Below are 27,941 nucleotides of genomic sequence, written 5' to 3' on the forward strand. Positions count from 1 at the left end.
CTAAAACATGGTCCGTAGTTGACTGGTTCGGTCTGAATCCTGCTTGCTCGGGGCCTATCAGTTTCTTTTCTTCAGCCCATTGGGTAAGTCTATTCAGCAGAAAACGTGTGTATATCTTTCCATCTATTGACAGTAAACTAATATTCCTATAATTCTCCGGATCGTCTGGGGAGCCTTTTTTATATATTGGAATTATAATAGCGTCCTTCCATATTTTTGGCACCCTTCCAGTTGCATTAATAGCATCGAAAGTAACAGCCAGGATTTTTGCCCACCAGTTGGAATGTAGTTTTATGGCTTCCGCCGGAACCAAATCTGGCCCAGGGGCTTTGCCGATTTTAAGTTTAGAGATTAAATTCAAGATTTCATCAGGGTCAGTAGGGGGCCAGATGGGGAGATGGTCAAATACATCATCAAGAGCGTTGGTATTGGAATCTGGCGACGCAAAATATTTCCTTAAAAAGGATTCCCAGACCGGGGCAGGAATTATTGTTAAGGGATATCTCCTTGATCTTCTATTAACCAGTTGCCAAAATTGCCGTGAGCTACATGAACTAGAGGCGACTATAAGCGCCTGCCAGCGATTTTGTTGCCACTCTTGCTTAGCCATTCTCTGGGCTTGCTTATATGCTGTTTTTGCTTGTTGGTAATTCCTAGGTAATACTAAGGCACCAGAAGATTTGTATTCATTGTAAATGGCACAGAGATGTCGTCTAGCTTGTTTGCATTTTAAGTTAAACCAAGGGGCACCGGTCTTAAAATGGGCCCGATTTACTTGGATGGCTGGTACTGCAAAAAAGGACATAAGATCTTCTGTAAGCAGAGAGAATGAATTAATAATTTGTTCATGCCCATACAGACCTAAATCTAAAACATGAGTTTGAATTTTCTCTTGTTGGAAGAATTCCATATATTTTTGGGCTTGAGTTACTGACCATTTTATTCCCCTCACTTGTTCTGCAGTATTTATTCTCATATATATGGGGTGTCTGGACTTGATAGACTGCCAGTCTAGGGAAAGCTTGGCACTCAAGGGGAGATGGTTGCTCATTTGGACGTTTTCTATTTTAAAATAAGAAAAATTTGAGAATAAATCTCTGGAAACAATAAAATAATTGAGAACACTATTTGTAAGTGTGCTCAAATGACTAAACTCACCCGGAATATCCGGGGGACAATTTCCGTTTTAAATTATCAAATTCAAACGTAAAATCAGTTGATAAAGAAGGGTTCCCGCTTCGTTAACCCTATTATCTTTCGGTTTTCTCTGTATATGGGGGGAGAAATCCAAGTTCTGGTGATCAGGTATGACCCACCATTTGGCCTTGCCTAGCGCTTCCCAGTTTGCAGCTGTACGAGCATTAAAATCACCTCCCATGACTGCTGAAATGTTTGGGAACTTAGTATAACAGAAAACTAGATGTTCTTCAAGTGTTTCCCATTTGGAATGGAGGTCCACTACCTGCCCCCCCGGGGGGGGGAATAAACATTTGTTACCAGTAATTCAAATTTCCCTCCTGAAATCAGTCCTGTAATCGGGTAAGGAGAGGAAGATTTAACAAGTGTAAGTTTTGCTTGCAATTTGAGGGAAATGGCTATTGCCAAACCTCCCCTAGGGCGTCCACCTTTAAGAGAGGGGCTAGCTGGAAGCAAAATGGTATCGTATCCATTTATGTCAATCACCTCCTCTTCCCAAGTATCTTGCAGGAGAATTACTTGGAATAAATTAACAAATTTTAAGAAGTCTGGATCAGATTTCTTCCCCCTCCATCCCGCAATATTCCAGCATAAAAATGACATCAAAGGGTGGCTGGGTTGGTCGTTAGGTAGTCAGATCATGTGGGAATGGGATTCTAACTTTGGGGGAGTTTCAGCTTCAAAAAAATCGGTAATTTTCCTTTGAGAAGGTGGCAATCGTGCTATACATCCCAACTGTTTAGATTTATTGGGGTGGTTTGGCTGTAAAGTCGTGCCACTCGTCTCGCTAAAGGCAGATGTTTGGCCTAAGATAGTCGCCTTTTCAGAGCCAGATGGTAGAATTAGGGGGGTATTACTTACAGAGAGCGAATTTAAGTCAACAGGTATCGTGCCACTAGTTGAGTGATCATTAATTGTTTGGATAGTTTTGTTAATACGACCTGTCGGGTCTTCAACCAGATCATTCTTCGGGGCTAAAAATAAAATGGAGTCGTCTCTCATTTGTTGGTCTGGTTCAGCTGGTTCTGTTACCGGTTCGATGGTATCTATGGATTTATTCAACTTGCACACGTTAGAAGAGAGTGGGTTAATAAAGTTACAAGTAAGTGGACCCATATGGGGCACTTTACATGGAGAGCCTAATTCAGATTCGTTAAGTTCCCTCATTTTGTCCCAGGCAGATGTTGTAGTCATATTTGCCTCAGAGATGGGGTGCATGATAGATGGGTCTGGTGATGGGGTTTCCGCCTCCAGAGTATGGAAGAGTGGATTCATCTCTGCAACAACCTGTTGGCTGGTAGGGGTGGGTGCCTTCCCAACCCACAGGTCCAGTTCTTGGTGGTATAAGCGTGGGACAGAATCTGAACCACAGTCTCTATCAAGCATATTTTGTTTAGGTAATCTCAGCTGTTCCTCCGTCACTTTTGTCAGGCAGAAGTAAAGGGTATCAATTTTATGAAGTATTTCTTTCTGAACTTCTTGCGGGAGAGCGCTATAAGAGTGGAGTAAGTTATTATCAAAGCTATCAAGGTCGATTCTCTGATTCTCCGCATACCTGGGCCCAAGGGAGTCCAACTTTTGAGAGTCCTTGGCAACCAGACCAGTAGGATGTTTGGAGATGTCTTCCGCAGAGTTTATATCAATTAGAACATGTTGGTCAATCTCATGTTGAGTTTTTGGCAAATTTACAATATGGGGGATAAGTGGAATTGGAGGTGCTTCATTTTTAAAGTACCTTGAGATTCTTATACCACTCGTCTCCAGTTGTTCTCTACATTTGTACACTAGTTTTGCCAGTCTCCCCTCATAGAATGAGACCACCGCTCTGGCAAGGAATCAATTGAAGTATAGATATTCCACTTGGGCCAAATCAGTAGGGTTATTAAGGATACCCGGCATATAGATCTTTAAAAGGTTCAATAGATGGGCTTTACGCTCTTCTTGTGACAGGAGTCCTAGGGGTTTAGGATAATTTGATAAAACGAGTTTGTTTCGGTACAGCACCAGATTCCAGTTTTTATTTGTTAGATTTGTCAGATTTCTCTTCTTAGAGGGATTGGTTTCATCTACAGATAGAATGTAAGACCATGGATCTTGGATCAAAATGTCTTGCTTGGAGTTAGGTGTTGGGGTAGGTGTTAAGGGTTCCAAGCAATCCAACGCAGCGTCAGGGCAATGGTTTATAGAACGTTCTTGCTTAGAAGATTTCCTAGTTAGAAGTTTCTCAGTGTTCCCACTGTTCTCGGTTATTGGGATACTCTTGAGAAGATTAAAGAGCTTTTTAAAATCCATTTTTTTGTAACGCACTGCCTTAAAATTTTTAACATTTCTGCTCTTTTTTACCCTTATGGGCCTCCTTTTCAAGGCAGTAGCCCTACAAGATCTCTTGGCCTTCCTTGGTGATCTGTTTTTGCAGGTGGTAGGAAGGAAGTTGTTATTACTTTCCAATTCTACAGTCACCCCGCTGGATTCCCTACAGAGAGTTTTGCAAGTGTCCATCATTATAGTGAGGATTTTTGTACAGGTGGCCAGATGAGATTTTATATTTTCGATATCCTCAGTTAAAAGCACAAGCCATTTGATAACTGATAAATCCTCATCCTCATTTGTCTCAAGTTGGAAGCAGGAGTCTCTTGATGTTTTAGGGTTTCCCGAAGACATCTCTGCAATTTGTTTTAACATTAGTTCTTCCACTTCTCGGACTTGGGATGGTTCAGGAGAAGCTTGGGATTTAAGTCTCTGTTTTGGGAGTACTTCAGTGACTGTACCAATTATGTTTGAATTTACTTTGGGCTTTATTGGCCCTTTGTTGTGGCATTCTTCTACACAATCCTCTCTCTGCACAGCCGGCCCTTCAGTGCAGGAGGGAGAAGTTTCAGTTTCCTGCTGATTCTCACTCGGCTTGACTTTACCCCTATTCTTAAAGGGTAGCTCTTTTAGAGAGAGGTCTTAGATCACTCCGGTAAAAGGCTGGTGTTCTACAGCCACTCCTGGTCGTCACCATTATTTATCTTGTAATGGTCAAGTTGGTAAAAATCTCACCTCGGTTCATTAGCTCCGTCGGGTGTTACAGCAGGCTTCTCCGCGAGACTACTTCCAAGGTAGGCAAGTAATTGAGACCAATTTGCTGAGCTCCTTTGCCGTGGCGATGGAGGCCACGGCGGCGTCAACGGCACCTTTCTGGGCCGTGTCGCCCTCCTAGCTCAGTGGGAAAGCATCCGAGATAACAAGGAAGTAAAACCATGAAATGATAAAATAGGGCAGTAAAACAATAAAAGGAATATAAAACTATAAAATGGTGAGAGCAGCTGCCTCACCCTGCCTCACAAATCGGTGGCCATCTTGGATCTCCCTGTAACTGGGCTTCTCGCAGTGAGGGAACCGCCAGAAGGCCCTCGGTGCTGGACCTCAGTGTCCAGGCAGAACAACGGGGGTGGAGACGTTCCTTCAGATATACGAGACTGAGGCAGTTTAGAGCTTTAAAGGTCAGCACCAACACTTTGAATTGTGCTCGGAAACGCACTGAGAGCCAATGTAGGTCTTTCAAGACCGGTGTTACGTGGTCTCGGCAGCCGCTCCCAATCACCAGTCTAGCTGCCGCATTCTGGATTAGTTGTAGTTTGCGGGTCAGCTTCAAAGATAGCCCCACCTAGAGCGCATTGCAGTAGTCCAAGCGGGAGATACCCAAAGCATGCACCACTCTGGCGAGACAGTCCGTGGGCAGGTAGGGTCTCAGCCTGCGTACTAGATGGAGCTGGTAAACAGCTGCCCTGGACACAGAATTGACCTGTGCCTCCATGGACAGCTGAGAGTCCAAAATGACTCCCAGGCTGCGCACCTGGTCCTTCAGGGGCACACTTACCCCATTCAGGACCAGGGAGTCCTCCACACCCGCCCACCTCCTGTCCCCCCAAAACAGTACTTCTGTCTTGACAGGATTCAACCTCAATCTGTTGGCCGCCATCCATCCTCCAACCGTCTTTGTGATGCCTATGTTGGATATAGGGTCCATAAGCAATGTTGCTCATGTTATTAACATCACTGGTATGTTGGAGTAGAGAGGAGGGTGTTGATATCCTCTGGCAGCCCCAATGTGCTGCTTGTTTGTCAGATTTTAGCCTGTTTGTGGATTGTTTTATTGAGGTTAGGGTGAAGCAGGACCACCTGGAGGAATTCTACCCTTATGCTTTTCATATAATCAGTTAGCCATATAACCATATATCCTTATAATGATTTTTATATAATCCATGTTTGAATCATGACGGCTTCTGCAAAAGCTTATAGCAAATTGCTTAGATCGGAAGAATCCGAAATGAACTCTGCCCCAGTTTGCTTCCCTTGTTCTTCTCAATGTCTCGCTAACATAAGGGGGAAGCAACAAATCTGCTGTGCTGGCACTTTCCCCCCTGTCCAGACAGGGTCCCGAGTAGCTCAAACAGGAAGATGCTAACCGCAGAATGTCCCGGTATAGGAGATGGCCGCCTAGGAGCGTAAGGGCCAAAGTTCCTTTTTCTTCCTCCTTACCATAAATCAGGGGAAAGGTTAAATGCATGTTCAGACTGAAAAAGCAGAAGTTGGGAGGGAACTCTTTACATGATCAGGGGGCAAGGCTTGAATGCGCTCATTGGTTTTCTTTTTGCTGCCGTGTGCGATTGTATCGATTATGTCATGTATGTACTCAGGTATAAAGCCTCTGGGCACTGGAGCCCGGGGCCCAGTCTTTGGGAAAGGATTCCACTGGGTCTCTTATTGCTCAGCAATAAATATCACTTTCTTTTTCTCCACTGCTGCGTCTGTCAATTCTGGGACACAATTGGAGTGGCTCACTGGTACCTTAAAAATCCTGGCAACAAGGGGAATTATTTTACTTAGTAAGGCGTGGGGAGGGGTGCTGAGAGTGAGTTGTAGATTGTTGGGTAATGGGGAGTGTCTTTTTATGTCACCTGGACTGGTGTTGGGTGGGGATCTCTGTGGAGGTGTGAGGCTGGGGGGGAATATTGATCATGTTAGCTGTATTGATGGCTTGGGGGGAGAGGAAAAGGAGGAGGGGGTCACCAGTCCATTGGGTTGAGGTGATTTCTGGTTGCTTCATTCTGCCTTCTGCCACATTGGCCTCCGCTCCCCGTTTGGTGTCCTCCACAAATGGGATGAGCACCCCCTCAGTTCCTTCATCCAAGTCGTTCATAAAGACGTTGAACAACAACGGGCCCAGGACAGAACCCTGCAGTACCCCTCTTGTCACTTTTCCCCAGGATGATGAGGAACCATGGAGGCGGACTGTTTGGGTTCGGTTAGTCAAATCCACCTAAGAGTTTCCTCATTCAGACCACATTTTAGAAGCTTAATCACAAAAATATTATGGGGGACTTCGTCAAAAGCCTTACTGAAATCAAGATGCACTATTTCCACAGCTGTTCCCTGATCAACAAAGTTTGTAACTCCATCCAAAAAAAGGGGAAGAGAGATTTCTCTGGCTTTTCTTGCTTTTGAGAAAGCCATGCTTTTATCCTGTATGTTTCTGTTGTGAAATCTTCAGATGAAAGGCACATAAATATTAAAAATGATAAAAAATAAAGATATTGACAGGCTGAAACATGTGCAAAGGAAGGTGATTTATGTATTTATTTAATTTGTCTACCACCCGACCCAGGGGTGCCAACTTGAACAAATATTGGTGGGGGACAGGTAAGGCCTGCTTTGCACAATCAAACACATGACGCATGCAGGCCATTGGAATAGCAATGGCTATCAACTGGGGAATGCCCCCTCAAATATATCATTGGGGGGCAAAACCCCCTCAGCCTCTAAGTGTAGACTCCTGTTCCCACATGTCTCAGGACGGTTACAACATAAAAACACAAAATACACATGATAACTCAACTCCCCACCACATTTTAAAAGGGCCTTAGATGTCAATCAGCCAAAGGCCTGGTTAAAAAGGTGCATATTAACAAGGCTCCTAAAGCTATAGAATGAAGGGTTTCTCCCCTGTATGACGTTTCTGATGCTTAGTGACAGCAGAGCTGTGACTGAAGCTCTTTCCACATTCAAAGCACTGATAGGGTTTCTCCCTGTATGAATTCTCTGATGGGAACTGAGATTGGAGCTCTGACTGAAGCTCTTTCCACATTCCCCACACTGATAGGGTTTCTCTCCTGTATGAATTCTCTGATGGGAAGTGAGATTGGAGCTTGTAATGAATTTCTTTCCACATTCCCCACACTAATAGGGCTTCTCCCTTGTATGAATTCTCTGATGGGAAGTGAGATTGGAGTTCATATTGAAGCTCTTTCCACATTCCCCACACTGATAGGGTTTCTCCCCTGTATGAATTCTCTGATGGGAAGTGAGATCCGAGCTCTGCCTGAAGCTCTTTCCACATTCCCCACACTGATAGGGTTTCTCCCCTGTATGAATTCTCTGATGCTTAGTGAGATGGGAGCTCCAACTAAAGCTCTTCCCACATTCCACACACTGATAGGGTTTCTCCCCTGTATGAATTCTTTGATGGGAAGAGAGAGAGTAGCTCTGACTGAAGCTCTTTCCACATTCCCCACACTGATAGGGTTTCTCCCCTGTATGAATTCTCTGATGGGAAGTGAGATCCGAGCTCTTCCTGAAGCTCTTTCCACATTCCCCACACTGATAGGGTTTCTCCCCTGTATGAATTCTTTGATGGAAAAAGAGAGAGGAGCTCTGACTGAAGCTCTTTCCACATTCCCCACACTGATAGGGTTTCTCCCCTGTATGACTTCTCTGATGCTTAGTGAGATGAGAGCTCGTCCTGACGCTCTTTCCACATTCCCCACACTGATAGGGTTTCTCCCCTGTATGAGTTCTCTGATGCTTAGTGAGATGGGAGCTCCAATTAAAGCTCTTCCCACATTCCATGCACTGATAGGGTTTGTCTCCTGTATGAATTCTCTGATGCTTAGTGAGATTGGAGCTCCAACTAAAGCTCTTCCCACATTCCATGCACTGATAGGGTTTGTCTCCTGTATGAATTCTCTGATGCTTAGTGAGATTGGAGCTCTGAGTGCAGCTGTCTCCACACTCCAAATTTTTGCATGCCTTCTCCTCTCTGGGGATTTTGTCGTGTTCACCTTTGTTCTCGATTTCCAATTCATCACAATCTGCAATGGAGACAAAAAGGGATTAGAGCCTCAGGAACAAATGAAGAAGAACTGAAAGGAGTTGCGTGTGTGTTCATTACCTTTGTGGTTTGTCATTAACTGACATATTTCTTATTAGATTCTGATGGGTTGTTGAATGTTGCTTTTTTTATATACTGTATGTCCAGAGACCTGTTGCCGCGAAGAGGGCCATATGGAGTCCTGCAGGCTTCCGTTGTGCACCCCTGCTCCATGCCTCTCTGCCCTCCTTGGCTGGCTTAGCAGAGTAATTGCAGTGGCGAGAAGCGAATGCAGTGTGGGGTAATAAATGTCAGACTTGACTCAGCCTGTTTTGCTTATCTCCAAGTCTTTCTTCGTGTAGTAAGACAGCTCATAAAATTCCTGGTGAGAGAGCGCACATTTTCTCTCTCGCCTTCCGTCCGAGCAAACAACAGACTAACACACTCAGAGTAAAACCCTCCCGAATGTGTCTGTAACCACGCCTCAAGAAAGAGACGTCATTCAGAACGTCACTCAGAACTCTTTAACCCTGTAAGTTCTGAATCCCTTAACACCCCCTCTCGTCTTGCATCTTGAGGGAAACTGAGGACACCTATTTACAGACCTCTTTGAGTTCAACTCACCTCCCATTGCCTTTTGCCTCCCACTGGCATCTGTCCCAGGCAACTGTTGAACCCCTTCCACACTCCCAGAATCACACTGTGCGAAACCAACCCACGCACTGGTGACCTGAAACCTCTCAGGTGGAATCCCCTTTGTGGTGCGAGTTGACTGCCTGAGCACAATCTCAGGTGCTCCTCCTGACCCACTGGGATCAGCAAGTGTGTCTCCTAGCACAGAAGACTCCCCCTCTGATTTGCTGTGTCTTCGGGCCTTCTGCACTTGGCTAACAGGAGATGAAGGCTCACTCTTGGGTTCTCTCTTAACAGCCTGTGGAGAAACCCACCCCTGTGCTTGACCCTCTTCAGCAACCTGGTCTTCAGCAACAGGCTCCGCCTCTGTCTCTCCTTCCTCCCTTTCCTCCCCCTCAGAATCAGACAGACATTCTGAGAGAACATCAGGACCATCCCTAGGTTTTTGACCAACCACCCTGCTCACAGAACTCAGCATGCTTGCTGACCAGCAGCTTGGTCTGATCACCCTCTGGGTATGCAAACTTCCACCCATTTGTTGCAGGATCATACCCACAGAAGATCATTTCCTGGTACCTTGGACCACCTTCCTTCCATTGAGCTGTTGGTATTGGCACTGACGCCCTGGAACCAAACGCACGAAAGAAATGCACCTGTGGCTTTTTCTTGTGCAACAGAAAAAACGGTGTGTCACCTACAGCGTGATTGTAGGACCTGTTAAAAACAAAGCTGGCAAATTTCCAAGCTTCACTCCAAAAGCTCTGAGGCAGCCCAGAGTCACACAGCAAAACCCTGACAGCTTCAGCCAGTGTTTCACTCCTGTGCTCTGCCACGCCTCTCTCTTGAGGAGACTTAGCATCCGTCACCTGGTGACAAATTCCCTTTTGCTTGAAAAACTCCTTCAGAGCAGACCCAGTGAACTGTGACCCACGGTCGCTCTTGAACCCTTGCACTTTGGTGGAGAACCTTAGTTCCACCTCCACAACCCAATCCTGGATCAGTTGCGCCGCCTCCCCCTGTGTTCTGAGAAAGACCATCCGTTCTGTGAAAAATCATCTGTCACTGTCAGCACATACCTGGCTCCACCCAGACTCTTACACTCCATGGGACCTGCAAGGTCTGTGTGAACAAGTTCAAAAGGTTTTGTGGTTACCCTCTCCACCCCGGGATAACTGCACCTTTGTACCTTTCTGCATGCCCTGCACTCTAGGGATCTCTCACATGGTGTGATTCTGCAACCCTTAGTGCAGCTGGGCAACCTCTGAACATCTTCCAAACAAGCATGAGACATTCTCCTGTGCCATACATGAACACATGAATCATGGCTGGGAACACTAGCACACTGCGCCTGTGCTTTTCCGGCATTCCCCCCACCCTCCAGAGGTGTTTCCAGAACAAAGAGATTGTTCTTGCATTCCACGTTGACAAGTTGTTTCCCCCCTCTGAAAATGGAACAGGCATCATTTTCAAAGCAAACTTTGTACCCTTGCTTTACAAGAGCAGGTACAGATAACAGGCAACAATGCATCTCTGGCACAACGTAGCACTCCAGCTCCGCCTGCAAAAAGGAAACATAAACATTTGCAACGTTAGAAACTGGCTTTTGTGTCCCATTAGCAAATGTAACAGTTGTCCCAGCTGAAACAGCCCTGCAGTTCCGCAGCCCCCCAGCAGGTGGCGTTCCAATCAGGTGATGACTCGCTCCGGAATCCACCACCCACTGCACAGCTGTGTCCCTGCTGGAATTGTTTTTCAAAGTTGCCAGAGAAGCCGTGAGATGATAACAGTCTCCCTTCTCTGAGTCACGTCCTTCCTTCGCGTTCCCACGCTGGCCTCCTCTCCGAGACTGGTTCCCATGGGAAACGACCTTGGAGACATCCTGCCCGGCCTCTCTGCTCCTCTGTGGACAAGCCCTTTTCAAATGGCTGTTGGACCCACAGAGATAACACCGGCGAGTGGAAAAAGCCTGAACAGAGCTCTCATCTGGCTTGGCCCCCCCTCTGCAACTGGTGGAGCTCCCTGCGCCAGACCTGCCCTCTTTGACACGCCTTTCCTGTTCGTCCGATAAGCGTCCTGTCACGTACTGAAGAGTCATAGAATCATAGAATCATAGAATCATAGAGTTGGAAGAGACCACAAGGGCCATCGAGTCCAACCCCCTGCCAAGCAGGAAACACCATCAGAGCACTCCTGACATATGGTTGTCAAGCCTCTGCTTAAAGACCTCCAAAGAAGGAGACTCCACCACACTCCTTGGCAGCAAATTCCACTGTCGAACAGCTCTTACTGTCAGGAAGTTCTTCCTAAAGTTTAGGTGGAATCTTCTTTCTTGTAGTTTGGCTCCATTGCTCCGTGTCCGCTTCTCTGGAGCAGCAGAAAACAACCTTTCTCCCTCCTCTATGTGACATCCTTTTATATATTTGAACATGGCTATCATATCACCCCTTAACCTCCTCTTCTCCAGGCTAAACATGCCCAGCTCACTTAGCCGTTCCTCATAAGGCATCGTTTCCAGGCCTTTGACCATTTTGGTTGCCCTCCTCTGGACACGTTCCAGTTTGTCAGTGTCCTTCTTGAATTGTGGTGCCCAGAGTCAAATCCTGTGGACCCATCGATTCCAAAGACAGACACAAATTGTCCTAGCTTTTGTCCAGAGAGCTGAGCAAAATATAAACCTTCAGCTCCTCTGAAAAGTTGACATGCAACAGCCTCAACTCATTGAAAACAGAGAGCATCTCAGTAACATGCTGCCTGATGTTCCCACCGGGACGCAGCTTCATCTCAAACAAGCGCCTGGTGGTGTGGATCTTTGCACCAGCCGTGGTTCTGTGGTGCACCCTCTCAAGAGCTGTATAAGCCTCCTGAGCAGTGTCAAGCCCTTCAACCAAGGGTAGCTGGGAACCCTCCAAACTGAGCACTATAGCTCCCAGGGCCTTCTGTTTCTTCCTCTGCGACGCGTGAGCAGCTGCTACGTCTGCCGCTGATGCGACTGCTGCAGCCGGTGGTAGTGGGGGCCCTTGGACCGCCTCCCACAGCCCCTTGGCTACCAGCCAGGCCTTCAGCTTCCTGCTCCATTCTTGCCAATTTTGTCCATTTAATTTTTCGAAGGGGACGGAATATGATTCATGACTGTCTGCCATCTCCTCCCCCGGGGTTAAGCGTACTCACGTCTGGCAGCAGCTTCCTCCGGCTTCCGGCAGATCAGCCCCTTCTCCCAGCGAGCTCCTTTCAGCCTCAGAAAGCTCTAGCTGGCCCCAGCATCTTCACAGCTGGCTCTCCCCCACACCTGGGACGTTGCTTCTGCAAAGGCTTCAAAGCGTTACAAAAGCTCCATAACCTGTCCAGAGACCTGTTGCCACCAAGAGGGCCATATGGAGTCCTGCAGGCTTCCGTTGTGCACCCCTGCTCCATGCCTCTCTGCCCTCCTTGGCTGGCTTAGCAGAGTAATCGCAGCGGCGAGAAGCAAATGCAGTGTGGGGTAATAAATGTCAGACTTGACTCAGCCTGTTTTGCTTATCTCCAAGTCTTTCTTCGTGTAGTAAGACAGCTCATAAAATTCCTGGTGAGAGAGCACACATTTTCTCTCTCGCCTTCCGTCCGAGCAAACAACAGACTAACACACTCAGAGTAAAACCCTCCCGAATGTGTCTGTAACCACGCCTCAAGAAAGAGACGTCATTCAGAACGTCACTCAGAACTCTTTAACCCTGTAAGTTCTGAATCCCTTAACACTGTAGTGGTAAAATTGTGACCAAGCTGCGGGAGGCAGTGGAAGACAGGGGTGCCTGGCGTGCTCTGGTCCATGGGGTCACGAAGAGTCGGACACGACTAAACGACTAAACAACAACAAAATTGTAAAAGCCTTTTAGAAAAAAGTGCATTTCAGATGTTTGATGGCTCATAACACTACTTCTTTTGGAGTACAGTGGATGCTCGGGTTGCAAACATGATCTGTGTGGGAGACATGTTCACAACTCGCAGCATTCGCCACCAGCAGCATTGCATCTGCGCATGCGTGGGTCGTAATTTGGTGGTTCTGCGCATGTGCGAGCACTGAAACCTGGAAGTAACCCATTCCGGTACTTCCAGGTTCGGCTCAGTGCGCAACCCGAAAACATGCAACCTTAAGTGACTGTAACCCGAGGTATGACTGTCATACCATAATATTATATAGCAATGGAAAGATAATTTAATCAAGAATGTAGTGCAACAAAGTTTGTTCAATTATCTGTATTCTATCAAAGGTTATAGACATATGACCAGAAAAGGGAAGCACAACTTGCTTAGGTTGACTTTTGTCAGTGTATTATGGGAATGCTATCAATTTGGTTGGTAGTTACCCAGAAAGAGATGTAAAATCGTACTATTAAGTGAACAAGGCTACAGGAATGAAGAAATTAGAAGGAAGATTGGGGGAAACTTAACCAAAGCTGGTCTATATTTTTGAAGAGGTATAAGAGACTCAGTCACTCCAAAATCAGACTGGTAAAGGCAGGAAAAGGTGCACAACAGCAAGTGATGATCGAAGAATGGAGAGACTGTGCCTGCATGACAGAAGAAAACCATTACATTCTTCATTAAATTATTTTTCCATTGATATATAGTTTTATGCTGTTACTCCCAAAAAAGTGGTGTCATGAGGTATCAAAGCTCTGAAATACACTTTCTCCAAAAGGTTTCCACAATTTTGGCCAATAGTGTAAGTTGTTTATTTTAAAGTTAATGTACTTTTTATATGGGGACAGATTGTTATGATTAATGTTTCTGGTTTATATAAGTGTTGGAAGCCGCCCAGAGCAGCTGGGGCAACCCAGCCAGATGGGCAGAGTAAAAATAAAAATAAAAATTACTATTATTATTATTCTTATTGTTGTTGTTGTTGTTGTTGTTGTTGTTGTTGTTGTTGTTGTTGTTATTATTATTATTATTATTATTATTATTATTATCACTGCTACTACTACCTGAGATTCAATAAGCCTGGCTCTTCTCTGGGATGGATTTTGTTTGGCCCAGTCATGGCATCCCCTCCATCTCCCATGTCAGTCGTCTCTCTGGTCAACCCAAGACTGACAGCAGCAAAAACAAAAACAGAAAACTTGACAGAAGCTACTTATCTTTCCGCACAACTCTGAAGCTAAATAAAAAAAAATCCTTCCAGTAGCACCTTAGAGACCAACTGAGTTTGTTATTAGTATGAGCTTTCGTGTGCATGCACACTTCTTCAGATACCAACACTGAAGCTGACATTTAAGATGCCTGGGCAGTTCAGACACCCAACCGTGGTATAAAACGGCAGAACTGGAGGAAGATGGTTCACAGAAAAAACTGGAATTTGCTGTTCAAGGTTTATTGTGGGAGTGTTAGGTTCCCAGGTGTTGTATTGGGCACTGTTGAGCTATGTGGAAATGTATGAGGCTTGTCACACAGAGGTATTTTTTGAATATCCAGGCAGATAGGACGATCCTACAGGGAGCCTTACCAAGAGAAGCCACGATCCCACGATTCTCCTCCATGACGTCCTTATGCAGAGCTCTCTGGTCAGGATCCAGCAATGCCCACTCCTCGTCCGTGAAACAAACAGCAACATCTTCAAAGCACACTGGACCCTAAAAGAAAAAGGAAATGTACTCTTCCGAGACATCAGAAATATGATCTGCTACACAATGCTCTGTTCTTTCCTTCCTCTTAATTGCTGTGTTGTTTTGATAGGATTGCTTTCAATAGGATTGACACTTTGACACGCATTCTGGAAACGTATGTCTAGATGCTTGGTTCTCGCCTTCAACTGCCCAGAAACGATGCCTTATGAGGAACGGTTAAGGGAGCTGGGCATGTTTAGCCTGGAGAAGAGGAGGTTAAGGGGTGATATGATAGCCATGTTCAAATATATAAAAGGATGTCACATAGAGGAGGGAGAAAGGTTGTTTTCTGCTGCTCCAGAGAAGCGGACACGGAGCAATGGAGCCAAACTACAAGAAAGAAGATTCCACCTAAACATTAGGAAGAACTTCCTGACAGTAAGAGCTGTTCGACAGTGGAATTTGCTGCCAAGGAGTGTGGTGGAGTCTCCTTCTTTGGAGGTCTTTAAGCAGAGGCTTGACAACCATATGTCAGGAGTGCTCTGATGGTGTTTCCTGCTTGGCAGGGGGTTGGACTCGATGGCCCTTGTGGTCTCTTCCAACTCTATGATTCTATGATTCTATGATTCTATGATTCTGCCAACTTCAGACAGGGTTGATTGTCTTCCCAAACAGTGATGGGCAGGCAACAATCCCCATAGATCTCTTGCACCAGGCATCTATAGAACTCCAGTTCCCTGCACAATTCCGACTCACCCTCAGTAGAGGACAGCGCAATGAGACTTTGCTTCTAGGACTTCCACCCAACTAGAGATTCCCCAAGGTTTATTACTATCACAGATACGGACTTCCTGTCATCCAGATTCACCCCGTCGCTATCTCCCCAGCAAGTAAGCGCCGTCTCACCTGCAGCTGACAGCTTGAGACTGAAGTCCTTGGTATCCTGCAGGTAACGCAGCACCCGCTTGATACCATGCCAGGCATTTACACTGGGCTTTGATGCTTCCCTACTGAGCAGATTGGTAGCAAAAGCAATGTCCGGCCTGCTCCATTGGGACAGATACAACAGACTACCCAGAGCGGACTGGAAGAGCTCAGCGTTCTCAAACTCAACGCGTTCTGCTAGCCAACTGTCTTTCACGTAGCTTGTCTCCATGGGTGCCCTAACCCCTGCACAATCAGAAATTCTGAACTTCTCAAGCAACTGCTCAATCTTGCCTTTCTGACTGAGCAAGAAGCTTCCATCTTCAGTCCTGTCTATCTGAACACCTAAGTAGATCCTTACTGCACCCAGGTTCTTGAGCTGAAACCGTTTTCCAAGCTCTTTGGCAAACTTCTGCACCTGTTTGTTTGCCCCTGAGATGTGAATGATGACATCAACAAAGATCAACACCATTTCCTGTGACTCTCCTGACCCTTTAAGGTGCAGGCAGCTGTCAGCAAGACTCTTCTTGAAACCTAGCTTCTCTAAGCCTTTAAGCCATAAATGGACTTGTGAAACTTCCATACAGTATTCGGCTCATTGCCCTCAAATGCTGGAGGAGGAAGCATGTACAGATCCTCCTGGAGCTCTGAGTTCAAATAGGCCACATCCACATCAAAGAGATTCACCTGAAAACCTCTTTGTGCAGCAATGGCTAAGAGCATGTGCAGAGTTTCACTTCTGGAAGTAGGAGCGTATACCTCAGTATAATGCAGCCCCTTTTGCTGCATGAACCCTCTGGCTACTAGCCTAGCCTTGTACTGTGGTTCCCCTGTTGCTGTGGGTTTAAGACGGTAAACCCAGCGGCTGCTCACAGCCTGTTTGCCCACTGGCAACGTTGTGAGGGAGAACACACCTAGAGACTCCATTGAGCTCATCTCCTTCTGCATTGCCTCATGCCATTTCCTGGCTTCTTCCTGAGGCAGTTTCTGAACACCCTCAAAACTCTCGGGTTCACACTGTTCCAATGCCAACCCACACACTTGTGACTGCAAACCTGTCAGGAGGTTTACCTTTCGTTGTGCGAGCTGAACGTCTCAACCCAGTTTCAGGTACCCCCTCAGACCCACTAGGACCAGCTAGAACGTCCTTGGCCTCAGAGAGCTCCCCCTCTGACTTACTGCGCCATTTAGATTTCTCAGCTGAACCTGTGGGTGAGGAAGGAACACTTCTCTGTTCAAGCTTCACAGCTTTAGGAGAAGTTCTTCCCTCTACCTGCTCTGGGTCAGGACTCTGTGCCTCAGCAGCAGGTTCAACCTCTACCTCTTCCTCATCAGCAGAGTCTTGTAGACTCTCTGAAAGAACATCAGGGTCCCCATGTATGAGTGTCCATCCATTCTACGCACAGAACTCAGCACTGCTGCTGAGCAGAATCCTGGACTGATTGCCTGTTGGATAGGCAAATCTCCACCCCTTGGTCCCTGGCTCATACCCACAGAAAATCATCTCTTGGGACCTAGGGCCACCCTTTCTGAGCTTGGCCTTTGGCACAAGGACCCAGGTCTCGCAGCCTGAGTACAGCTGGGTTAAAGTGGTTCTGTTATGTCTTCTGTCAAGGTCATGCTGACTATAAGAAGAGGCCAGAAGGCCTATCACTGAAATTCTTATTTAAAGATGATCAAGGAAGATTTGTAGCAATTGAAATTCAATCACAAGGAGAGAAATTCTTGATTGTAGGTATTTATGCACCAAACGAAGGAAAATCGGAATTCTTTAAGAAGTTACATGAGACTCTGATGGATTACATGGACTATAATATGATCTTGATGGGAGATATGAATGGAGTGGTGTCTACAAATATGGATAACGCACAGAGACAGGTAGTCACCAATGATGGTAGACTACCAAAAACTTTTTTTGACATGACTGAAAATATGGACTTAGTTGACATTTGGCTAAAATGACATGGACAAGAATTGACCAAATCTGGGTAACCAGGGGATTGGCTCCGAAGATCAGCAAAGTGGAGATTTGCCCCAAAACTTGTTCTGACCATAATGCGGTGAAGATGGAAATGAAATTGACGCCAATTGGTTCCTTTAGATGGAAGATGAACAACACTCTGTTTAGGAATGAAGAGGTGACCAAGAAGGCCCAAAAAACTCTAAGAGACTATTTTGAGATAAACATGAATACCACAGTGGAAAAAAGAGCAATTTGGGACGCAAGCAAAGCGGTTATGAGATAATACAACGGAACGCAATTAAGAAAAGAACTCAGAATGAAAAAAAGGATAAAATCCTGGGAAAGATAAAGGAAGGAGAGAAGAAACTGAGAGCAAAACCAAAGTCACAGGAGATTCTGAAAGAGATACCGTTATATCAAGTACAATATGCGAAGCTGATGAATCAGGAAATAGAATGGAAGATTAAACAGATGAGGCAAAAGACATTTGAATCGGCAAATAAGTGTGGAAAATTGTTGGCCTGGCAAATAAAAAAAGACAAAAACTCAATACTATTACGAATTTGGAAGTGGAAGGAAAGAATATACAGAACCCAGTGGAGATAAGGAAGTGTTTTCAGAGGTATTTCAAACAACTTTATATACAGGAGAAGCAGAAAGAAATGGACATTGATTGTTTTTTGAAAATAAATGGATTACACAAAATCTCTCAGGAAAAACAGCTAATGTTGAATTGTAAAATAACAGATCAGGAGGTGGAAGGGGCCATCCAGAATATGCAATTAGGTAAATCTCCAGGACCAGATGGTTTGACTTCAAGATATTACAGATCCTTGAAAGAATGGTTAATACAACCATTGAAGGAAGTCTGCAATGAAATATTGGAAGGGAGAAAGGCACCAGTCGTGGAAAGAGGCTTACCGTATTTTTCGCTCCATAGGGCGCACCTGACCATAGGGCGCACCTAGTTTTTAGAGGAGGAAAACATGGAAAAAAATATTCTGAATCAAATGTTGTACTAAACTATTTAAAGGAGCAAAGCGGGTGGCTCCTGTCCGCTTTGCTGCTTTAAAGCGAGCCTCAGAGGAGGGAAGGAAGGGGAACCATGGCTTATCTAAGTCCAGTTAATAATGCTGTGCCTGATTTTATATGCATCTCAAAGCCCTTGACATATATACATTATAATGACAGGCCGAGATAGGCCTCCTGCAGAGGAGGAGGGGAGGGAGCCATCACAGCTCAATGGGCAGAGCATGGAGAAGATCCCAAGTCCAATCCTTGAAAGCTTCTCCGGGTAGGGCTGAGGGTGGGTCTCCTGAAACCCAGGTGAGCCTCTGCCCATCAGTGAAGACAAGACTGAGCTCAATGGGCTCAGGGGTCCTGACGTGGTACAGGGAAGGTCCCTCTGTTCCTGTTTAAATTAGCCCTTTCTTCAGAACCATGGGGACTACAATCTTTGTTTTTAAAGGGAACAGCTGTAACCTCAGTGGCTTTGCATGCAGAACACCACACGTTCAATCCCCGGCTTCTCCAGGCCTGAAACTCTGGCAAACTGCTACCAGTCAGTGTTGCCGTTACTAAGCTAGATGGAGTAGTGGATCCAACTCCTTATCAGGCAGCTTCCTAGGTTCCCATTTATGCTTCTGATCTGGGCGTGAGGCCTGCTGTCACTTTTAGTGTCAAGAGGGTGGTTCTTTGCACATCTGGAAGATGACTGTGTCACCTCCCATCACCCTCTTGAAGGTGCTTTGACAGCTCAGGGGAAAGGGCAGGCAGTCCCAGCATCTGTAGACTGTAGCATCCTGAATTAAGGGAGGAATTCCCCTTGCAGCCAAAGGGTTGTTTGATGCCACCACGAAAGAGCTGATCTTCAGCTTGAAACCAGGACTTGCTCTTTCACCAGGCTGCTCCTCCAGCTGCCAATGCCATCCATGTAACCTGTGCGAATATCAAGTGTGGGTTGTGTCCAGGAACCTGGGAGGATTTCTTTCACATGAGTGCATGTTTTTGTCTTTAAATAAACAGCCCATGCAAGTTTCCAGCTCTTAGGGCCATGCCTGGCTGCCTCAGTGGAAATCTGAGGAGGCGGAGGTGGACTTTCCAGTGGTCAAAGTCTTCCTGCCCTCTTGCCCCACTGAACTCCCGCACCCTGCTTCAAAGCAAGCTACGGAGGGGATTCCCTCTGCTTTGAAGCAGGAAAGTGGAGGAGGAGCTGCTTACACGAGTGTAAGCTGCTCCCCTCCCACTTTCCTGCTTCAAAGGGAGTCACGGAGGAGGGAATCCGCTGCAGCCTCGAGCAGCGAGGACCTCTTCCGTGGTTGCTCTGAAGCAGGAAAGTGGGAGAGGAGCTGCTTACACGAGTGTAAGCTGCTCCCCTCCCACTTTCCTGCTTCAAAGGGAGCCCGGGAGGAGGGAATCCGCTGCAGCCTCGAGCAGCGAGGAGGACCTCTTCCGTGGTTGCTCTGAAGCAGGAAAGTGGGAGAGGAGCTGCTTACACGAGTGCAAGCTGCTCCCCTCCCACTTTCCTGCTTGAAAGCGAGCCACGGAGGGGGGAGGGACCAACGGAATCCCCTTCCCTCTCTCCTCCCCGGCTCAGCTCAGCAGCCGCGGCTCTTGCTGGCTTTACAATGAGCCGGAAGGTGGGAAAGACAGCAGTCCCGCCTCCCGCCTCCCTGTAAACCCAGCCAGAGCCGCAGACACACTCTGTGCAGCTCTTGCTTTAAAGGGAGAGCTGCGCAGAGCTTGTCGGCGGCAGCGGCTCTTCCTGACTCCGCTCCATAAGACGCACAGACATTTCCCCTTACTTTTTAAGGGGGGGGAAGTGCGTCCAATGGAGCGAAAAATACGGTACAGAACACTTATACCGAAAACAGAGACTGAAAAGACACAGCTCAAGAACTACCGCCCCATATCGTTGCTTAATGTGGATTACAAAATTTTTACAGATATTTTGGCTAAAAGATTAAAAAAGGTGTTAGTAGAAGAAATCCATAAAGACCAAGCGGGCTTTCTCCCGGGCAGACATCTGTCTGATAACATGAGGAATATAATTAACATTCTAGAAAAACTACAAGTGAATATCAACACTAAGGCAGTTTTGATATTTGTCAATGCAGAGAAAGCCTTTGACAATATTTCTTGGAGTTTTATGAAGAAGAATCTACAGGGGATGGGGGTAGGTCAAGGGTTTGAAAATGGTCTAGGTGCAATTTATTCAGAACAAAAGGCAAAATTAATTGTGAACAATGTAGTGACAGAAGAGTTCAAGATTGAGAAAGGGACACGGCAAGGCTGCCCAATTTCTCCATTGCTTTTTATATTGGTCCTTGAGGTTTTGTTAAACATCATAAGAAAGGACCAAGAGGTTAAAGGTATACAAGTGGGAGCTAAACAGTACAAACTGAAAGCATTTGCTGATGATTTAGTATTGACCTTACAGGAGCCAGAATCCAGTACTAAAAGGGTATTGGAACTGATTCAAGAATTCGGACAGGTAGCAGGTTTTAAGCTGAATAAGACGAAAACTAAGGTTTTAGAGAAAAACTTAACTGTGAATGAGAGAGAGAAGTTTCAGGAGGAGACAGGACTAACACTGGTTAAGAAAGTGAAATATTTAGGGGTTAACATGACTGCCAAAAATGTGAATTTAGTTAAGGATAATTATGAAAAATGTTGGATTGACGTGAAAAAGGATTTAGAAATATGGACAAATTTGAAGTTATCATCGTTAGGCCGAATTGCTGTGATAAAAATGAATGTGCTGCCAAGGACTGTTTTATTGTTGTTAGCCGCCCTGAGCCCGGCTTCGGCTGGGGAGGGCGGGATATAAATAAAATTTATTATTATTATTATTATTAAGGATGCTGTTTTTGTTTCAAACATTACAAATTTTGGATAAGATGGATTGTTTCAAGAAGTGGCAGAAAGATATTTCTTTGGCAGGGCAAGAAGCCTTGAATAAAATTTAAGATATTAACTGATGCTAAAGAAAGAGGCGGATTTGCCCTGCCAGACCTTAAACTTTATTATGAATCAGCTGCCTTTTGTTGGCTGAGAAAATGGCTGCTTCTTGAAAACACTGATGTGTTGGATCTAGAAGGTTTCAATAATGTATTTGGCTGGCATGCATATTTGTGGTACGATAAGGTAAAAGTACATAAAGCGTTTAAAAATCATATTGTTAGAAAAGCATTGTTTAATATTTGGATAAGATATAAAGATTTGCTAGAAAAGAAAACCCCAAGATGGTTGTCACCAATGGAAGCGAAGGCACAGAAAAACTCAATATGGAGGCCAAGTCCCCTCCTCTCTGGGGTTTCTGGCAAGCGATCCAACAGTGCGCCAGTGTGCAGCCTGCCTTTGCTCCTCCATTGTCAGACAACTCCTGGCTCAGAGAGACAAGCAGGGAGTGTGGCTTATGGCAGAAGGAGAGGGAGCCCCCGGTGGCTCCTCCTTCTCCTGACTCAGCTCTGCCTCTTGACCTTCCTCCTCCCACTCGTCTCCTTCCTCTTCTGCCTCCGATTCTGGACTGCATTCTGCCACAGAGTCTCCCAGCTCACTAAGCCCTGTTGCCCCTTCAGCTTCTGACACCTCCTCTTCCCAGACTTCTCCCTCTTCTTCCTCTCACTGCTCATCCTTCCTCCACCTCCACTCCTTGGGCTGAGCCGCCTTCCTTTCCTGGTTCCCTGGCTGCTTCCTCCCACCATTCCTCTGTGCCCAACCAGTCCATGACATTGCTCCATCCATCAGCCTCTGTCCCCACAAGGCAGCTTCCCCTGACCTGATCTGGTTCCACAGCCGCTGCTTCCCTTCTGCCCCCATGAAAAGACGGATCAGGAGGTCTTGCTGGCATCATTCTGTCTCCTGAAAGAGAAAACAGGTAAGCAGGATGCCAGGCGTGCCCATGTCTCTCACAGGGGAAACAGGGCATCTCTATCTACAGATGGGCCTTTCAGAAAGCCTTACCTGCTGAGTGCATTTGGACATTTGTGCCCATTTCATATGTTAGTCATGAAGAAATACATCTCTCCTCCTCTAGACCCTTCCTCCCAACTCCCCCCCCAAAAAAAAACTTGATGAAAAGAACCCAGAGATTATATGGGAAACCAACAGAATGAGACCAAATGGAGAAAAACCGCCTTCTTCCTTACCCGGTGGCCTCTCTCTGGTGTCCAACGGACGCCTCTCTGCCTCACAGGAATCCAGGTCCATTTCCTCAAAACAATCCTTTTCCTGAAAGAGCAGCAAGGATTCAAAACAGAGAATGAATGACAAGAAATAGCAGAAAGATAATGGAAAAGTAAAAAACTTTAAGGGTGTGAGATCTCATTCCATGGATGCCTTCCCAGAAAAAGGATGGGCCATCAGCAGAGCATTATGGGATGTTCTCCATCCTCTTTGGAGCCCCCAATAATAATAATAATAATTTTTTATTTCTACCCCACCCTCCCTAGCCGGAGCCAATCTTTTGGCGGCTAACATCATAAATCTAACACAGTATACATAGAACATAAGAACAGGCAATCGATTAATTAAAATACTTCTTAAAATTAGTTCAAAACAAATTAAAATCTGGACAGATGGCAGTCCACTGGTATAATAATAATAATAATAATAATAATAATAATAATAATAATAATAATAATAATTTATTATTTATACCCCGCCCATCTGGCTGGGTTTCCCCAGCCACTCTGGGCGGCTTCCAAAAGAATATTAAAATACTGTGATACATCAAACATTAAAAACTTCCCTAAACAGGGCTGCCTTCAGATGTCTTCTAAAAGTCTGGTAGTTGTTCTTCTCTTTGACATCTGGTGGGAGGGCGTTCCACAGGGAGGGCGCCACTACCGAGAAGGCCCTCTGCCTGGTTCCCTGTAACTGGGCTTCTCGCAGTGAGGGAACCACCAGAAGGCCTTCGGAGCTGGACCTCAGTGTCCGGGCAGAACGATGGAGGTGGAGACGCTCCTTCAGGTATACTGGACCGAGGCCGTTTAGGGCTTTAAAGGTCAGCACCAACACTTTGAATTGTGCTCGGAAACGTACTGGGAGCCAATGTAGGTCTTTCAAGACCGGTGTTATATGGTCTCGGCGGCCGCTCCCAGTCACCAGTCTGGCTGCTGCATTCTGGATTAGTTGTAGTTTCCGGGTCACCTTCAAAGGTAGCCCCACGTAGAGCACATTGCAGTAGTCCAAGCGGGAGATAACCAGAGCATGCACCACTCTGGGGAGGCAGTCCGCAGGCAAATAGGGTCTCAGCCTGCGTACCAGATGGAGCTGGTACACAGCTGCCCTGGACACGGATTTAACCTGTGCCTCCATGGACAGCTGTGAGTCCAAAATGACTCCCAGGCTGCGCACCTGGTCCTTCAGGGGCACAGTTACCCCATTCAGGACCAGGGAATCCTCCACACCTGCCCGCCTCCTGTCCCCCAAAAACAGTACTTCTGTCTTGTCAGGATTCAATCTCAATCTGTTTGCCGCCATCCATCCACCAACCAACTGCCTCCAGACACTCACACAGGACCGTCACCGCCTTCACTGGTTCTGATTTAAAAGAGAGGTAGAGCTGGGTATCATCTGCATACTGATGAACACCAAGCCCAAACCCCCTGATGATCTCTCCCAGTGGCTTCATATAGATATTAAAAAGCATGGGGGAGAGGACGGAAACCTGAGGCGCCCCACAAGTGAGAGCCCAGGGGTCTGAACACTCACCCCCACCACCACTTTCTGAACACGACCCAGGAGGAAGGAGCGGAACCACTGTATGACAGTGCCCCCAGCTCCCAGCCCCTCAAGACGGTCTAGAAGGATGTTATGGTCGATGGTATCAAACGCCGCTGAGAGATCCAGCAGAACTAGGAAACAGCTCTCACCTTTGTCCCTAGCTTGCCGGAGATCATCCACCAGTGCGACCAAGGCAGTTTCAGTCCCGTGATGAGGCCTGAAACCCGACTGGAAGGGATCCAAATGGTCCGCTTCTTCCAGGCGTGCCTGGAGTTGTTCGGCAACCACTCGCTCAATCACCTTGCCCAGGAATGGAAGATTTGAGACTGGGCGATAGTTGGCCATCGTGGCCGCATCTAAAGATGGTTTTTAAAGAAGTGGTTTAAAGCATCCCCTACCACTCTCTGGAAACCATTTGGATCCATTAAGTGGCGGGGGCGGAGCATCCGAATTGGTCCCACCTCCCTGCAGAGGGGAAGGGTCGCAGAGAAGTCAAGTTGCACCAGGAAGTGATCTGACCAGGGCACTTCTTTCGTTTCGCTTTTACTGAGTGTCAGATCACCAACATCCATAGAGGTAAACACCAGGTCCAAGGCATGTCCGCGGCTATGGGTTGGGCCAGACTTATTCAGGGACAGCCCCATGGAGGCCATGCTTTCCACGAAGTCCCGAGCGGCCCCTTGTAAGGTCGTGTCGGCATGGATGTTAAAATCCCCTAGGATGACCAAGCTAGGTGTCTCCAGGAGAACATCCGCCACGACCTGAAGCAGCTCGGGCAGGGAATCCTTGGTGCAGCGGGGAGGTCAGTACACCAAAAGGAATCCTGTACTGCCCCTATTGCCCAACTTCCAGAACATGCACTCAGAGAACTGGGTCTTCCCAATAGGACGCCTGGTGCAAGCTAATGACTTCCTAAAAATCACTGCAACCCCCCCTCCCCGCCCACATGACCTGGGTTGCTGTGCGTAAGAGAAACCTGGTGGACAAGCAGCGGCAAGGACAGGCCCATCTGCTTCATCCAACCAAGTCTCTGTTACACATGCCAGGTCAAATCCTCCATCCATGATCAAGTCAAGTAAAAATGAGAGTGGTTAATATTCGCTAGGGCCAACTACTGTTACCACTGGTCTTATAAAGGAGGTGTGAGCGGGCTAGGAAGCCTCTTTATTGCTTATTCTTGTACTGAAAGAAAAGAATCAGACTGAACTCTGAACCCTGAAGGCCTGGCAGAACAGCTCTGTCTTGCATGCTCTGAGGAAAGATGTCAAATCCCACAGTGCCCTGGTCTCTTGTGAGAGAGCGTTCCACCAGGACGGAGCCACATCCGAAAAGGCCCTGGCTCTGGTCAAGGTAGTATCCAGAGGAAAGTCTCTCTCACCTGCTTCCTCTCCTCTGCCTGACTCAGGAGGAAACCTTCGGCCAGGGCCACCGCCTGGGAACTGGTCTCCGCTCCGCATTCCCTCACCCAGCTCTCCATCTCTGGTGGAAGGACAGCCAGGAACTGCTCCAAGATCACCAGGTCCAGCATCTCAGCTTTCGTGTGCCTTTCTGGCTTCAGCCACTGGTGGCAAAGGTGGTAGAGTCGGCTGCAAAGCTCTCGGGGTCCTTTGGCCTCCTGGCAGCAGAACTGCCTCACCTGCTGGCTCTGCACCTCTGAGCGGAGGGTGTCCTCCTCACCCAGGATCTTCTGCCCAGAGTTTTCCCAGAATCCCCCACTGCTCCCAGTTTGGTTGGCATGGCCTCTTCCTGCTCCAGGGCCAGCTGGGTCTTGCTCATCCATCTGTGCTCTCAGGAAGCCTCGGAGAGATCAGAAGGAACCCTTTGGTCTTCTGCCAAGTTCTGTCCGTCTGAATGAGAAGCTCTAGGAAATCCTAGAAAGCAAATACATTGTTCTGTTACGGAATTTGTAGGTCAGGAGAAGAAACAGATCCCTGAACAAGCATGGATGAGTCTTGCCGGGAATCAGGACTGGACGGGACCAGAGCCCAAACCATGAGATACCTTTTTGAAAAGAAAGAGGAGGAGGAAGGGGAGAAGAAGGAAGTCTCCAGCCCTCTAGCAATGCAGAATGTGGAGGCAACTGAAGGGATTTCTGGGAGATGAGTCAGCCTGGTTGCTCCTGCCTTCCAGTCAATGCATGAAGTCAGAACTGACTGACAAGGGAGTCATTTGAGAAATGGATGCTTGGCTCTAGTGGGGGTCCTCACTTGGGGGTCCTCAGGAGTTGTTCTCCCCCCACCCTCACTTCTGGGCACATTTCCCCCCTGCTTCTGTCTCCTTTTCTTGCACTTGGACTCTCTGCCGCTCTCAAGACTGACTCCTGGGGTGGGGTCCCTTTTCTTTGCTCTGAGGGCCAGGTATGTATCTAGTCAACCTCCTGAGGGCCAAGTGGGCGGGGCCAAAGACATCTCCCTTGAAATTTAGGCAGCTAATTTAGTATTATTATTCTCTTAGATGGCTTAACACACGCACAGCCATTGATGCCCAGGTCCCTGGAGGCTCAGGGAGTAGCAGCGCCCATTTCCGGCTGCTTTGCCAGCAACAATCCCTATGGGAGAGAGAGGACGTGGTCCTGGGATGCCCTGCTCTGGGTGCGAGGGGATGGCTGCAGTGGCCTCCGTGGGGAGCTGCCCTGGGAGACACTGGGAAACTGGTCCCCAATGCAGCAGCCAGACTCTGGGCTGGGATCCCTCTCTTTATTCCTGGCCTTTCTCTCCCACCCTTTTTTTTTGGGGGGGGGGTGTCTAGTCCACCTCCTCGTCCAGCTTTGGAAAACCATTTGCACATGTTTCCTCTGTTGTGCAATGAGGCTGAGCGACGTCAGACAGAGTCAAAGTTCTAGGGACTCCTTTGTTTGAAGAAGGGAGATTTCGGGGGGGAGTCCTTGTTTTTCTGAAGGGGGGGGGCGAAAGGCCAAATGAGTTTGGGATCCTCTGCTCTGCAGGAAGGAGAGCGTGGCAGACCTGTCCCCTCCCTGGCAGGACCCTCTCCTCCCTGACTTGGGGGTCGTCCCCCCCCCCCGCAGGAACAGATCAGGGCCCCCCGGCCCCCTCCCCTGCTGCAGCCCTGGGACCCCCACCAGATCCCAGAGAGAGAGGAGACTCACCAGATCCCAGGAGAGACACCAACGCAGGAAAGGACTGGGGAGGGAGGGGCCTTGGCTCTGGAGGACCTGCCCCCCTTGCTTCCTGGCCTCTCTAGGAAGGCAGCTCGGATCCCTTTAACCCTTGCCATGCCGAGTCCCCCTTTGGCAAAACCTCAGATTCTTCTTTTTCTATGGATTTCGGGGGGTAGCTGCCCCCCTGGCTCCCTCAATGCCCAGATATCCTTTTGGGGGCGAGGCTATCGGTTGGGCTCAGAGCATCTCCTTCCCCTGGCCAGAAGCCGGAGGAACAGTTTGCAGGGAAAAGGGCTTTGCAGGAAGGAAGGAAACTCATCCTAGAATTCAGGAAGGGGAGGAAGGGGGCTGGTCTTGATCTGCAGGGGGGGAATTTCAAAAGTCTGGATCAGGCCTTGCACCCCATTTTTCTGGGTCCCTCCCCTCTCCTGCAAGTGAGGGGAGCCCCCTGTTGCAACAGATCTATCCAGACCAAGCCCGCAGGCTGCTGTTCTGCTCCACCTTATCCTGGTTGGTGTCTCTCTTTTTGTCCAAGGGAGCCCTCGGATTTCTCCCTTAAGACCCCCAGGGCTGGACCCCCCCCCGCCCCTCCTCCCAGGCGCTTGTCAAGGAGAAGCCCAGGGAAGCCCAGCGCTGGTTGCCTTTCCTTGCCCGCAGGGGTCTCCA

General features: G+C 47.5%; 1 protein-coding gene across 1 annotated transcript; it reads right to left on the reverse strand.

Moving 5' to 3' along the window:
- Nucleotides 1-5,416: 5,416 nt before the first annotated feature.
- Nucleotides 5,417-27,332, reverse strand: LOC308579520 (zinc finger and SCAN domain-containing protein 16-like). Its single transcript, XM_081214087.1, has 7 exons — nucleotides 27,264-27,332; nucleotides 25,536-26,028; nucleotides 22,579-22,660; nucleotides 22,209-22,291; nucleotides 14,442-14,568; nucleotides 7,761-8,330; nucleotides 5,417-7,173 (listed from the first exon to the last, which is right to left on the reverse strand). The coding sequence occupies exons 2-7, from the start codon at nucleotides 25,935-25,937 to the stop codon at nucleotides 7,163-7,165; spliced, it is 1,275 nt and encodes a 424-aa protein (XP_081070213.1). The 5' UTR covers nucleotides 25,938-26,028; nucleotides 27,264-27,332; the 3' UTR covers nucleotides 5,417-7,162.
- Nucleotides 27,333-27,941: the final 609 nt, after the last annotated feature.

The sequence above is a fragment of the Podarcis bocagei genome, assembly GCF_964188305.1.
Source record: "Podarcis bocagei genome assembly, contig: HAP1_SCAFFOLD_119, whole genome shotgun sequence".
Classification (NCBI taxonomy): Eukaryota; Metazoa; Chordata; class Lepidosauria; order Squamata; family Lacertidae; genus Podarcis; species Podarcis bocagei.

Bases quoted from the DNA above. Each gene is read 5' to 3' on its own strand.
- LOC308579520 (XM_081214087.1), bottom strand. From the start codon at position 25,937: ATGGATGAGCAAGACCCAGCTGGCCCTGGAGCAGGAAGAGGCCATGCC. The intron at 22,661-25,535 runs GTGAGAGAGACT...CTGCTCTTTCAG, and splicing joins AGGCAGAGGAGAGGAAGCAG to GAAAAGGATTGTTTTGAGGA. The intron at 14,569-22,208 runs GTCAGGGGAAGC...TTTTTCTTTTAG, and splicing joins CGGCTGTGGAACCAGATCAG to GGTCCAGTGTGCTTTGAAGA.